Below are 14,066 nucleotides of genomic sequence, written 5' to 3'. Positions count from 1 at the left end.
ATATGCTATCTACTGAATATAGGTAGACCAGGGTCTCAGAGGTGAATCTGACAAAACTCCCTAACAGTGGGGAGTGTGAGGCATCAAAAGCCATGAAGGATGAATTTTGTTGTTGTTGTTGCTTTTGTTGTTTTATCATTAGGTTGTAGCAGGAGAGGAAGGTGGGCTTTGACACATAACATAAATGTTCTCCTCCTCATAAAGCCAGACTTGCTGCAGATACCGGCAAAGACATTGCTAGGAGGCTAGTAAATAAAGGAAGGGCCTGGGATAATAATAGCTATAATAATAGCTATTATTTGTGGGACACTTACTAAGTATGAAGCACTGGGCTCAGGGCTTTGCATATATTATCTCTTTTAATCCTCACAGCCATTCTATGCAGTCAGTGTTTTGATTGATAAGGGGACTGAGACTCCTGGAGATAAATTAACTAGCTCAACCTCACACCGCTAGTGAGCAGCAAAGAAAGACTCAAATTCAATCTGCCTGCTTTCAAAAATTTTAATCACAAAATTTGATGCCAACTGGTAGGCATGATTCAGGGCTGGAAAGCCTGGAAATGAAAGTCGTCGTCATTATGATGTTGTCTTTTCTCTCTCTCACCATGACAGGATCACAACCACAGCTGCGTGTATGATGGATCTACGAAGATACCCTCTGGATGAACAAAACTGCACCCTGGAGATTGAAAGTTGTGAGTTACTTGGACAGGGGAACAAAAAAGAGAGATGTTTGCTTGACCCAATTAAATTCCACCTTGTACTGAGTAATTGATACCGGGATATTTTTAGCTACAATACCCTGCCAACTTTTCAAAGGGTTCACAGTAGCACTTTCCTCTGTATTGGAGGCTTAAGGTTCATTTCAATGCAATTATCTTTTTGAACCATTAAGGAAAGTCCACTTATTTTAGCTGGACAATTTATAAACTCATGCCTTCTCCTTCTCAGAATCAAATTTCTCCTAAGACCTTCCAATACCCAAGCTGCGTTAATAAGAGAGCAAAAATATTTCAATGTGAAAAGACTTTGTGAGATTGTTTTTGGCTCTATAGTATGTCCACCTGAAGGACTGTAAATTGTTGTCTTTTAGAAAAACACTATGGTAAAGTCTTGTGTGCAATTGTTTTTCTTCATAGGAAGAACAAGATGATAAATGGTATTCATGAGGCTTGTGGTTTAGCTTTGTCCTCTTGAGCTGTTTTTTCATTGATTGCTTTCTTAACAATTAGAATATTTTAGTCACTAAGTTTTAATCTGATTGATTATCTTGGTTTCATTGTTTCTCAGCCATCAATATGCAGACATTTGATCCCATTTATTGTGAATACCAGGCCAAGGCTATTTCCTGGTTTTCAGGGGCACAGAAAATGCAATAGGTAATTAAGAGCATTGCAATACCACTTAATGTAATGTGAGAATAGATAGATACTTAGATCATTTAAAATGCTTTCCAGATCTAAACATCAAAATGGTAAAGAAAAATGGGGAAACTCCAGGTGATCCTCTAATATTATTAAACAATAAATGTATTCCCCATTGTCTGATTATTAAGTAATTACATTCATTTTCTAGTTTTACTGAATACAGACATAGAAATAGATAAAGATGCTTATGTAGATATATAGATTCAGACCTAGACATTAATCTAGTACCACTAGAACCTGGAATTCATAATATTCATGAGCTATTCTTTAAGTAATATTCTAATTTTAAAATGTATTATATAAATAGGTTGGCTGAAAGTTATTAATATATGAAAGTATTAATGGTGACTTTTGGTTTAAATGCCAGTGACAACCAAATTCAAACTATAGGAATGAAATATAAACCCAGTCATTTATTACTGGTTAATAATATTTTATAAATAAGACAGAACTTCATCTAAGCAAGTAAATCATTAGCCTTTGAAACTGACATGGAAAGAGAAGGATGCTTATTCATATAAGTTACCTTTTACCCTTGACCTGTCTTCCACTGATTCTGATTTTTTACCTTTGCTTATGCCGGAAGGATATGACAGTCTGTCAAAATTCCAAGATCTTATGTTTACATCATTCACTTGAAGAATGAATTTTGATGAGTACTTGAATTGATTCTGTGCATAAATTACAAGTGCTAAAATTATCAACATTTTCTCCCAAAATGCATATTTTATTTTATAATGCATAGTCTTCCTATTATTATAGGTTTACATTTTTCTTTAAAAAGGCAATTTTCTTTATTCATATTAGAAAATAGATGACTTTTAGGTCCATTTATCATATCATACAATGACCAAAACTATAAATGAGGCAGAATTAAACATAACTTTTGCGGAGCAAGGATGAGGGGTGACAAAACAATCAGAGAGTCCAAAGTCATCATAAGATATGGTGTCAGGCAATAAGTAGTGACCCAGGCATATGATAATCATTGAGGCAATTCAGTAAGATGCAATCAGTTATCTGGGCAGATGGATGAGGCATGGTAACTGGGACCCTAAGATCAGTTAATATATAGGACTGTAGGCAGACAGTGACCATCATAAAGTGATCCAACAGTAGATCACCGAACTCTAGTCCCTAAAGATGTTTACCTAAAGCAAAGCAGAAACTCAGGCCTGCAAGAATTTGTGTAATGAGGAGTGTATGAAGACAGGAACTTGGGGGAAAGGGAAAAAACAGGGAACTGGCTTCTATTTGCCAGACAAAAGCTAGGCATTAATATAACACCTCTGTAACAGAAGTCTTTCTAACAACATTTGAGAGATAATGTTTCTGAGGCTCAGAGAAGTAAAATAACTTATCCAGGGCAACAAGGCAAGGATAGTGGTAAAGTGAGGATCCAAGCCCAGGTAATATATTCTCTATAATAGAATCCTGTAATCAACTGCTGAGCAAGGAAGCAGAACGTCAGTGATTAGAAGTATAACACCAATCAGAACAACTCCCAGCTAGATTGAGGATGCTGAATCTACCAAAGACTGGTCTATATTTCCTAAAATTATCCCCGATAAAGGTTAGAGTCGATCCCAGAAGCTGAAGCAGAATTTAGCTCTTAGGGCAAGGGTCAAATGATTGCAACTGTGGATAAAGGGTAGTCTGTGGATGCAGGAAACCAAGTAGTCCTGATTCCATTGATGTTACCAAAAAAAAAAAATTTTAAGCCTCAAAAGACAACATTGCTTAGCTCTAATACTTTCCTTAAGATGTATCCCTTCTTAACAATAGATAAACCAATGTAAAGAGATCTTAAATCTTAAGGGTAATAACTTCAAATGACAAAGTAACATATGGCAATTATATGGAGTCCAAATGAGCTTTGCTTATTCCTGCCTAAGTACATAATCGATATGCTGCTAAGTGTTAATAAATACTGAATCTGTTATCCATCTATTTTTTAACTCTTCAAGAAAAAACATGTGTTACATTATTTGCTGAAACAGATCTCCCTGAATTGCCATTTTATGAAGACAATAACTGAGCTTTAAAGTGATTACAAATGAGTGGTTCTAGTGTCAGTTGGGGAAAAGGAATGATAAAGTAGACATTTCACCAATATAAGATTGAACCAAACATACTTTTGTAACCAATACGGTAGAAACTTTACCTACCTTACAGAATTTACTAGTTTGTATTCTCTTCCATTACAATCCCAAGGATGGGGAAATGTTTTCCTTGGTCAGGTCCTTTGAGAAATATTAAAGATGTTTTGCCTTTCTTTAATGTCATCTAATCTAGTAAAATTAGGAAGGCCATAAAGCCTTGTTAAATTGAAAATTTCCTTGAACCTGGAGCACATTAATAGCTTCATAGCCCTAGGATGCTATAAAATGAGTTAATGGTACATGGAAAAAAATCAATCAAGGAATTTAGTATTAAGAGGATTTGGAATTTGAAATCAATAAAGCTATCACATAAAGGTTTGATAGCCACAAGCCTCATGGACATATAGAAAGGCTTTGGGACAACAATCATGGAGGAGTCTAATGCCTCTTCCTATATATTTTCTGCAGGAACTATTGAAGAAAATCTCAACCCTAATCTTACCCTCATTGTCAGCAGATAGTGCCACCTCTCAGTACCTCCCCCCCCAAAAATAGAATCCATTTCAGTTCTGAAATCTCTCAGCAGTCTCACCCATCTTCTTCTAAATGCCCTTACATCCTCACCATTCTAAGTTAGCCCCCTGTATTTAAGAGGAAGGGGTGCTCCTCTTCCTTTTATAAGCTGACCTTGACCCCCTTCTTCCTCCTCTGGTAATTGATTTTCTCAAATTCACACACACCTACACCCCTGATATTTCAGATCCTCAGTCTAACCCTCTCTGCTACCTCTTTTTTCACAGTCTAAAAACAAGCTGAAAACTCCCCTCATCACAAAACACCTCTACTCTACCCTCCCACCTCCCCTTCAGCTTTTCCTAATCTCTCTACTTCCTTTTTCTCAAAACTACTTGAGATAATGGTATATATCTGTTGTCTGTGGCCTCAACTTCCCCTCAACCCACTGTAATCTGGACCCTGCCTACCCATCTCCCAAGTCCACTGACACTGTTCTCAGAAAGGTCACAAAGGATCTCTCTTTACATAACATCTTTATTCCAATGATCTCCAAATGTATAGCTCCAGCTCAGATCTCTTTTAAGCTCCAGATTGATGTACATCACACTTTTCTTGGCATATCTATTTTGATGTTTCAAAAGCATCTTAAACTTAATTTTCTCAAAACTTATTATCAATTTTCCCTCACAAGTGTGTTTCCTTTCCAGCTTCCTTAATCTCACTATCCAGCCAGAATCCTAGGATTCTTCCTCTCCCTCACCCTCCTCCCATCCAATCTATTGTCAAGTACCATCCATTCTACTTGCCAGATATTTAGCAAAGCCTTTCACTTCTCTCCAGCCCACTGCCACCAATCTTCTCCAAACCACCATGAATTCTTGCCTGAATCATTGTAGCAGTCTTGCTATTGGTCCTCTTATTTTTTCCCTGACTCCCTCCAACTTATTTTCTACCCAGTAGCCAGAGTCGTCTTTGCAAGATGTCAATTGGATCATATTATTCTGTGCTTTAAAATACTCAAAGACTTCTCATTGCACCAGGAAAATTCTCCACACTTCCTAATTTGACTTACAAGCTTCTGAGTGACTTCCTCAATATCTCCATTCTCATCTGAAACCATCTTTCCCTTGCTTACTGCACTGAATTCCAGCACCACAGGTTGTTTCTTGCAGACCGATCTTTTATCTCATTATCTTCACCATCTTGTTCTTTCTGGTTAAAATGCTTCTCCCCATGATGGTTCTTTTGGCTTTTTCTCATCTTTCAGTTCTCATTTAAGATGCCACCTCCAACAAAAGGCTTTCCTGAGAATCCAACCTTAATTAGTGAACACCCAGTATTCTCTTTCAAAATTCTGTTACTTTCCCATATAGCACTTAGTACTGTTTGTTTGCTTCTGTGTTTATTGTTTCTTCCCTCTCTGGATTAGAAACTCCATGAAGGAAAGGATCATTGTTTTGTTCACAACACAATAATTAAAACCCAGCCTAGTACCTGACAATAAATATCTGTGAAGTGAGTGTATGCTAAATTTCTTGGCTCCAAATTTTTGAGTCTTTTGAATTTTGAAAGATAAGTCTACTCTTAATTTTTTTCAGATAAGATTTAAGGAAGGTATTTTTTGACTTGCAGTAAAATATTCTTTCATTTATACAATTTTATATTCATGCTTTAAGACCATCTCAAAAATTTAAGATTGTAATGTTCAGCCAAGAGCCAGATAGGGGAAAGCCTAACATTTTAATTATTTTAGGAACTTTCAAAGGCTTGTAAACGTGATAAACCACCACTATGGTCTTTTTGCTTCACTTCAGTCATGAACTGTCTACATCCCTCCCACCTGAACCACAACCAATTTATCAAAAAAAGGTAACATTTAGTGATACCTGGTTGTTTTTATACTTGTTTCTTATTTTACAAAATGGCTTGGAAACTTTTAACCTGGGCATTGTCTTAATGTATTCAGTTTAATGAAGCATCTATTCAATCCATCTCTTAGTCTCAGAATATTGTCATTGTATTGATTTCAACGTCTTGGTAGTAGCAACATCTACACAGAATGTCAACCCATAGTTATGTTTATTTCCAAAATAATTTTTTTCCTTGTCCACAAAAATAGCAAGTGATAAGAAAAACGTGTCTAATAAAATGACCTAACTTAACTGTGGAAAATTCCCTGAGAAAACATGAGGTTTACAGAGTTGAAATCCTAAGTTTTCATTATATAATATGTTACATTAACACCTGGAAATAACATTAAGTATAGTGTCCAGACATGAGGCAGGAACAGTTCTACAAAAGCCTGCTCTTGTAAAGTCACATGTGGAGAATTGTTCCCAGTTCTTAATGCCATATTAAGATAATTTCCTTCAGAGGAGGAGACCAAGATATTTGGGAAGAAAATTTTAGGGAGGCAAAATAGCCATTTCTGAATGTTTAAATGCTATCAGAGAAGAGAAATCTTATGTTTGCTGTTTCCCAGGGTATTAATCAGGATTCTCCAGAGAAACAGAACCAATGGGATGTATACAGATAGAGAGAACAAGATTTATTATAAGGAATTGGCTCATGCAGTGATGGAAGCAGATAAGTCCCAAAATCTGCAGGGTGAGTCAGCAAACTAGAGAGCTCATTGTATAGTTCCAGTTTGAAGGCTAGCAGCCTTGAGACCCAGGAGGAGCCCATACTTAACAATTGAGTCTGAAAGCAGGAAAAGACTGATTGTCCCAGTGCAAAGATAGGCCGGAGGAAATCTCTCTTACTCTGTAGAGGGTCAGTCATTTTGTTCTAATTCAGGCCTTCAAGTGATTGGATGAGGCACACCCACATTAGGGAGGGCAGTCTACTCAGTGTAGCAATTTAAACGCTAAGCTCATCCAAAAACACCCTCATAGGAATACACAGAATAATGTTTGACCAAATATCTGGGCGCCATGTGGCCCAGTCAAGTTGACACATAAAATTAAGCATAACACCCAGAGTGCTAGATTTGAACCCATTCAATTCAAATAGCATTTTTTAAGTGGTGACCACAAGCCACTCTGTGTGCAAATAAGTAAGTGCTGGTGATACAGCAGCAACCGAGCAGACAGGTGGCAGAAGTAGCGGGAAGGTAGATGTAGAATTGAAAAAAATACTATTCAGTGAGCAGAAGGGCCCATTCATGAAGAAAGCCCCCCCTTAAGAAAGACTTCCCCACCAACAGAGACACTTCAATTAATTGGAAATGGCCACCTACCAGTTTTAATGTAGAAAACATCCTTATTGAGAGGGCTGTTAATTATATAACCTTAAAGATCTCTTTCAGCCCCAAAATCTAGCACTCTGGGAGTTTGTTCAATTTAGTTACATTACCAGTAAATTACTTTATGTGCTTGCCTAAGATATTGGTTATAAAGTAATCCTGATTTATAAAGGATATTAGAACATTTAAAAAAGTTATGAATACATGAACATAAATACTCACAAGAAAAATATGAAAAGTAGGACAATTATAAGCAAAGCCTTTGAATCATTCTTACTTTATTGCTGCCTTCCAAATCATCAATTCTGATCTGAAATAACTTAAAAATAGCATCTACAACATGCTGCACACTTTCTATTCATGGGTACTAAACACCAAAAATAACAGAAGTAAATTGAACTTCATGAATGATTCATGGCTTCCCTTGCGTCTCCATTGTCAAGGAAATTAGCAGCATTGGATATCTCCTTAGATAAATTTGATTCTGCCATATTCAGTAGACTACTTAATGAAAATGAATATTTCACATTTATGTTCATAGAATTGTTAATGAATTTTAGTGCCCATAGCTTTTTTGTTGATCAGAGGGGTGGATGTAGGGAAGACAGGAATCTTTTCTGAATTAATTTATTGCTTTTTCCAGGCTGCTTTTTTGAAACTGTGGGAAAGCAGTCTTTCTGAAAAGTCTCTGATCTTTTAAAGTTAGAAAATAAAAGCCAGTGTGGGAATGGAGTTCCATTTATTAAAATTAGTTTCATAATTAACTTGTCTATAAAGTTAGCCATTTAGCTGTTCGCTTCTACCCTATCGACAGTTTAAGTTTAGTTTCCATGTATGGATAAGTGGCTATGTAAATGGATGAGGAGATCTCTGATTTACAGATTTAGATTTCTGGAAATTTCTTCTCTTCTTGATGCTCTAATGGATGACCATTTTGCTACTAGCTTCCTAAGAGGAAGTGAAAATAAAGGGTATTGTTTTGTCTAAAGGTTTTAGGTATTAACCAAACACTTAAAGACACAATTTTGAATGGAACTTTGATGTTCTAGAACTGGACACCCTTGTTAAACTGAGGGCTTTGTTTCATTTAGGATCCTAACTTGATAATAACGACTGCTAATATTTATTTATTTGTTTGTTTGTTTTGTTTTGTTTTGTTTGTTTGTTTGTTTTGCGGTACACGGGCCTCTCACTGCTGTGGTCTCTCCCATTGAGGAGCACAGTCTCCGGATGCGCAGGCTCAGCGGCCATGGCTCACGGGCCCAGCCGCTCCGCGGCATGTGGGATCTTCCCAGACCGGGGCACGAACCCGTGTCCCCTGCATCTGCAGGTGGACTCTCAACCACTGCGCCACCAGGGAAGCCCGACTGCTAATATTTATTGACTATATATTATGGGCCAGGCACTTAACAAAAATTTCCTATTGAACATTCACCAGAACCCTATTGTTTTACTCCATTTTACAGAGAAGGAAATCAAAGCACCAAGGCAGTTACTTGCCCAGGTCACAAAACTGTAGTGGTCCAAAAGGGATTTGAACTCAAGCAATCTGACTTGAACGATTTACTCCCCCTTCATACTGTCCTCAGAAAACTCCTTTCTAGCTTCCCCATTGTGTGGGAGTTGGGTGGTTTGGGGGTATGCTCTATCTGAATGCAAAGCAGACACCTGAAAACAAAGCAGGTTTTAATTGGTCCTTCTCTCTACTGAATCAGTCTCAGTTCGGCTCCTACATGGGCATTTATTGTCTGACATTCTTGCCAACAAAACTGAACGTTGATATAACTTAGAAAACTTTATTTTACCAGGTCACTTCTACAATTGCAACAGATCATACAATGGTCAGAAAACCTTCTTCTAAATGGCTAGAGATATGCATCCCTAAATCGTTTTAGTACAGTGTTAGGCTTAACTGATTGCAATGGCGCTGTAGTTTCAAAGTCCATCCATTACTCATAATTGTGGTTCATGAACATCTATAACCTTGACAATGGACATATTCCTGAGAGGTCTTGACTTGGTTTGTTCTGTGAACCACACCCATATAGAATCCATATAATTAATACAGATAATTTAGTTTTCATTTCAGTGTCAATTTCCATTTAAACTGCTTTTTTCTTATCTTTAAGATCAAAGATTTTAAAAGGGAGATTTTTTAAAAATATTGATATCATGACCCCACCCCAGACCAATAACATCAGAATTTGTAGAGGATGAGCCCTTTGGCAAGCACTTTTTTAAGCTCTCCAGGTGATTTTAATATGCAGTCATGTATGACTGCCACTGCTCTAAGGCTGTCATGCTTTAAATTTTTGCTTTTCAATTTTTCACCATCCCTTCTAATAGACCCAGCTCTCTAAATGGGAAACAGAATGGAAACATAGAAATGAAAGAAGAAAGTACAGCAAAGAACAGAAAATAGCACAATTTCTTTCAAAGAAAAAAAAATCACTGAAATGATCAAAGGAAAAAAATTTAAACTATTCTGCCCTTTATCCCCTCTGGCAGAAGGCTCCATTGTTTTTCTTCTTTAAAGGTGCATGTCTTGACATAAATAAGTAGACCAAGGGACCCTGCCTTTTATTGGAATTAAGTGCTTCAATCAGATTTTCAAATCCATGTAATGAGTCAAGTTGTTACAAGATGCTACTCTATTTTAAAAGCCCTGATATATATATACCATATATTGGTATGAATGCACTCAGTGAAACTTTAATTTGTATTATTATGCTGTGGTAAATGGAGTTATCTACTTGGGAAAGAGAGGCATGGGCATCAGCTGTTTTTGTAACATTATAATGTTAAAAAAAATTAGTTAACAATTTACTCCTGAATGAATACATAGCAACAGGCTTTACAGGAATAGTTTTTTGTTTGTTTCTGTTTTATATTTTACTTTATTTTTTTAATTGAATGAAAGATTCTTTAAATTCTATACTGCTTTACAGTTTTCAAAAGTTTCACATACATGACTTCATGTAATCGCATAATAACCCTTTTCCCCCCCACCCCTATGTTGCCCCTCCCCCTTCCCTCTCCCCACTGGTCACCACTAGTTTGTTCTCTGTATCTGTGAGTCTGCTTCTTTTCTGCCTTATTCACTAGTTTGTTGTAATTTTTTAGATTCCACATGTAAGTGATATCATACAGTATTTTTTACAGGAATAGTTTTATCAAACCGAAATTGAGCAAGGTCCATTTCTTTCAACCATAAAAAACGAAACAATGATTTCTGTGTACATCTTCATCTTCCACACCCTGTCTCATAGGCACTGACTGTCCTCATTTGATTGTGTGAAAAGAGCAGATTTGTTGCAGAACTCCCACAAGCTGACTGCATTGATTCCAAATAGATTGTATTCCCAGGACTTAGATTACGTAGACTTACAATTCAGACAAATTTCACTGAGTAGAGCCAAAGGGTCACCTGCTCTTACCTTAAAAACTGTCAGAGTGGGAACCCATCACTTGTCTGATATGTTCCCTGAGGTGCTTGTCAAACATTCATGTGCTTACAGGGATCTTGTTAAGATGCATTCTGGTTTAATGAGCTTGGGCTGGGGCCTGAGGGTCTGCATTTCTAACATATGCCCAGGTTATGCTGGTGCTATTAGCCTAGGGACCACACTTTGATTAGTAAGAATCTGGAGTAAGTTAAAAAAAGAAAAAACAAAAAACCCTGTCTCACCTGTGCTCCTCCTCAATCTGCTTTCCCAGCCTGTTTGCTTCCTACTGAGATTTAAATAATTAGCCGTTGTCACAGTGGTTGCTCAGCACTTGATTCAAAAGAGTTTTGAGTTTTAAATTAACTGAGGCAGAAAAGTCATTTTCAGATGACGTGAATAATTCCCAAACACTGAAATCTGAACAGCTTAGATACTGTTAGGCACCCTGGGCGTGTAACATTCCTGGCTTACTCTTTAATATATGGAAGATTCCCAGCTGTAGTAGGTCATTAGTACTCTTAAGCCCACACTAAAAATAATATTTGGTTGAATATTTTGTACTTAGAAAGGATTTAATTTTAATGAAGGAAAAAATAATAAATAATATTCTATTTGATTTTCTTTCTTTAAATTTTTATTGGAGTATAGTTGCTTTACAATGTTGTGTTAGTTTCTACTGTACAGCAAAGTGAATCAGTTACACGTATATATATATCCCCTCTTTTTTGAATTTCCTTCCCATTTAGGTCACCACAGAGCATTGAGTAGAGTTCCCTGGGCTATACAGTAGGTTCTCATTAGTTATCTATTTTATACATAGTAACAATAATGTATATCTGTCAATCCCAATCTCCCAATTCATCCCACCACCACCCCTTTCCCCCTTGGTATCCATACATTTGATTTTCATGTCTCCAAACTAGAGCTTTTAGTGGAAGGAGCATAGAGTTATACCTTCACTATCTAGAGATCTGGGATTTAACGAGTCATTCTGAAGAACTCAAGTTTGCTAGACTTTAACTATATTGATGCAAATCTTTCTCAATAGAGAACTCTAAAAATCATTTATTCTTTTCTGATGATTCAGCATCATAATTGTGATCATTTTTCATGATGTGATGAAGCTCTAGCTTCATCTGAAGCAGAGGGAGGTATAAGGACTTGTACTCTGATCCTCATGGTGACCTTAATTTAAGACCTACTTTTTTAAGAGTCTTCCTTGGTGGAGTGGTGAAGGCCCCTTTCTACATAATTAATGTGTCAATAAAAGAAATGTCCATCTCTAGTCAATTAGGCATATTTCTATAACAACAACAAAAAAAGACATTTTCCTGGCAGAGTTTTCATTTTAAGTAACATAGTCTCTTCATTAGGGATCAGTAACAGCTCTTCACGAATCATTCATTTCAACATCTCAGCCATTGTCCAGGTCCTCAGTGTCACATTTTCATCACCTTCTTCCATCCTTACTGCCATGGTGACAGTTTCTCAAGTCACCTGCATTCATGCAATGTCCAGTTACTGAGTTACACGGGTTTTTTTACACGTAATACCCTATTCTCGCTGTTTCTGCCATTATTTTATCTCTTCTTCTTTGAATTTGTACATGCTATACATGCCAAAACAGTACCTTGTTCTTTAGAGGGAAGATATTTTACATAATTGTCATCTGACTGTAAATGGGAAGTATTAGGAAGTGTCTCCCCCAAGAAATGCAAAATGATTATTATTTTTGCATTTACTGATTATTTACTTCAAACCTTTAATCTAGTAGCATAATCAAAGGGACAAGCCTGAGTTTGCTAAATTTTCACAGTTTCCTAACCAGTATGTAGAGTTATAATAAAACTAAATTTTCTTCCTAGGTTGCATGAAGTTTAAGAAGTATCCTGCTATTGTGATACCAGGTCGTAGTTATTCTTCTTAAAATTTTACTTTGAAAAGAATTTCATGCATAAGCAGTATTTAAAATTCCATATTTTGTTCCATCTGGGGATGAACAATAATAATTATTGAATAACAATAATTGAATATTATAAATATTACTATGAATAATAATATGACTAGAAGTGCTAGAATATAAATAGCAAAAGTGAAAGTGAAAGCATGCTGAGACAGGATGTCTCAGATATTACATTCACTTGCCAAAATGTAAATCATGAAAAAAGCAGTCCACCTGGGTCAAACCAAGCTCACCTTGGTCAAGGTGAGCAGTATGTTGAGTACACCTGGAAGTATGAATGCATGCAGAAGGTTTAAACATGACAAAGATGACACAGGACACCAGCACATGAGAAGCATCTTTTAGTGGAAAGTTCTTTCTTAGCCAGTAAAGATCTACCTTATAAGTAAATTGATCTTCTCTGAATCAAACCTCTGAAAAATGTAAGAATAGACTTGCCATCAACCAAATTGAGGACAGCATCAGGTAGAGCCCAGAAATTTTTTAGACGTACTCAATTTGTATTGTCTATTAGACATCTAAGTGGAGATTCAAGTTTACAATTGAAAGTCTGAAGTTCAGGGTAGAGGCCCTATCTGGAAATGTAAATATACAATTCATGAGCTTCTATATGTACTTAAACCCATGCATCTAGATGATATCACCAAGGTAATTAGTGTAGCTAGAGAAGACGTCCAAGTGCTAAGCCTTGCCCAAACCAATACTTAGAGTTTAGGAAGATGATAGAAAACTCAAGTATGGCAATTACTATCTGCAAGTGTACTACATGTAATAATTCATTTAAATTAAACCATGACTCTGTCATAGGTACCATTATTGTTCCCATTTTACCAGTGAGGAAACTCAGTCACAGTGGCATCACCTAATTTGTCCATGTTCACATCTAGTAAGTGGCAGAGACAAATCAGCAAAGGAGACTGAGAGGGGTGATCAATGGGGTAGGAGGAAACCTAAGAGAGGAGTATTCTGGAACCAAAGTAAAAAAATATTCTAGAAAAAAAGAGGTGATCATCTGGGTCAAATACATATGGTAAAACAAGTTAACTAAGAACTGAGAACTGATATTTGGATTTGGTAACATGGAGTGCTGGGAGTGAAAATCTAAATGCAGTAGACGTAAAGGAGGATAAGAGAAGAGAAAGTGGCCTTACCTGTAAAGTGCCTGGTACAGTGCTTAGCACATTTTAACTACTCAATAAATGGTGGGCATAGCAGGGCAATCAGCTATTTGCTGTCAGAGAATTTTGAACTGCTTCAACTTTTGTATTAGTTGTAAGTACTCCTTTCTTTCGTTTTGTCACACATCGCTCTGATTGTTGCCACTGTTGTTGTCAGTGTTCTCATCACTGTCCCCTCTTCGTTTCTA

At 36.7% G+C, this 14,066-nt stretch overlaps 1 protein-coding gene across 3 annotated transcripts in view; it reads left to right on the top strand.

The window, feature by feature from the left end:
* The window catches only part of GABRB1 (gamma-aminobutyric acid type A receptor subunit beta1), a 401,509-nt gene that overhangs the window by 311,590 nt on the left and 75,853 nt on the right, over window positions 1-14,066 (top strand). For all 3 annotated transcript variants that reach the window (XM_060110382.1, XM_060110372.1, XM_060110364.1), the window contains exon 5: window positions 615-697. In XM_060110382.1, the coding sequence (XP_059966365.1) occupies window positions 615-697 (83 nt within the window). The remainder of the gene's footprint in view (window positions 1-614; window positions 698-14,066) is intronic.

This window comes from Mesoplodon densirostris, chromosome 1 (genome assembly GCF_025265405.1).
Source record: "Mesoplodon densirostris isolate mMesDen1 chromosome 1, mMesDen1 primary haplotype, whole genome shotgun sequence".
In the NCBI taxonomy this organism is placed as follows: Eukaryota; Metazoa; Chordata; class Mammalia; order Artiodactyla; family Ziphiidae; genus Mesoplodon; species Mesoplodon densirostris.
Note: the sequence above shows the minus strand (reverse complement) of the source record. Positions and strands in the feature narration are given on the sequence as shown.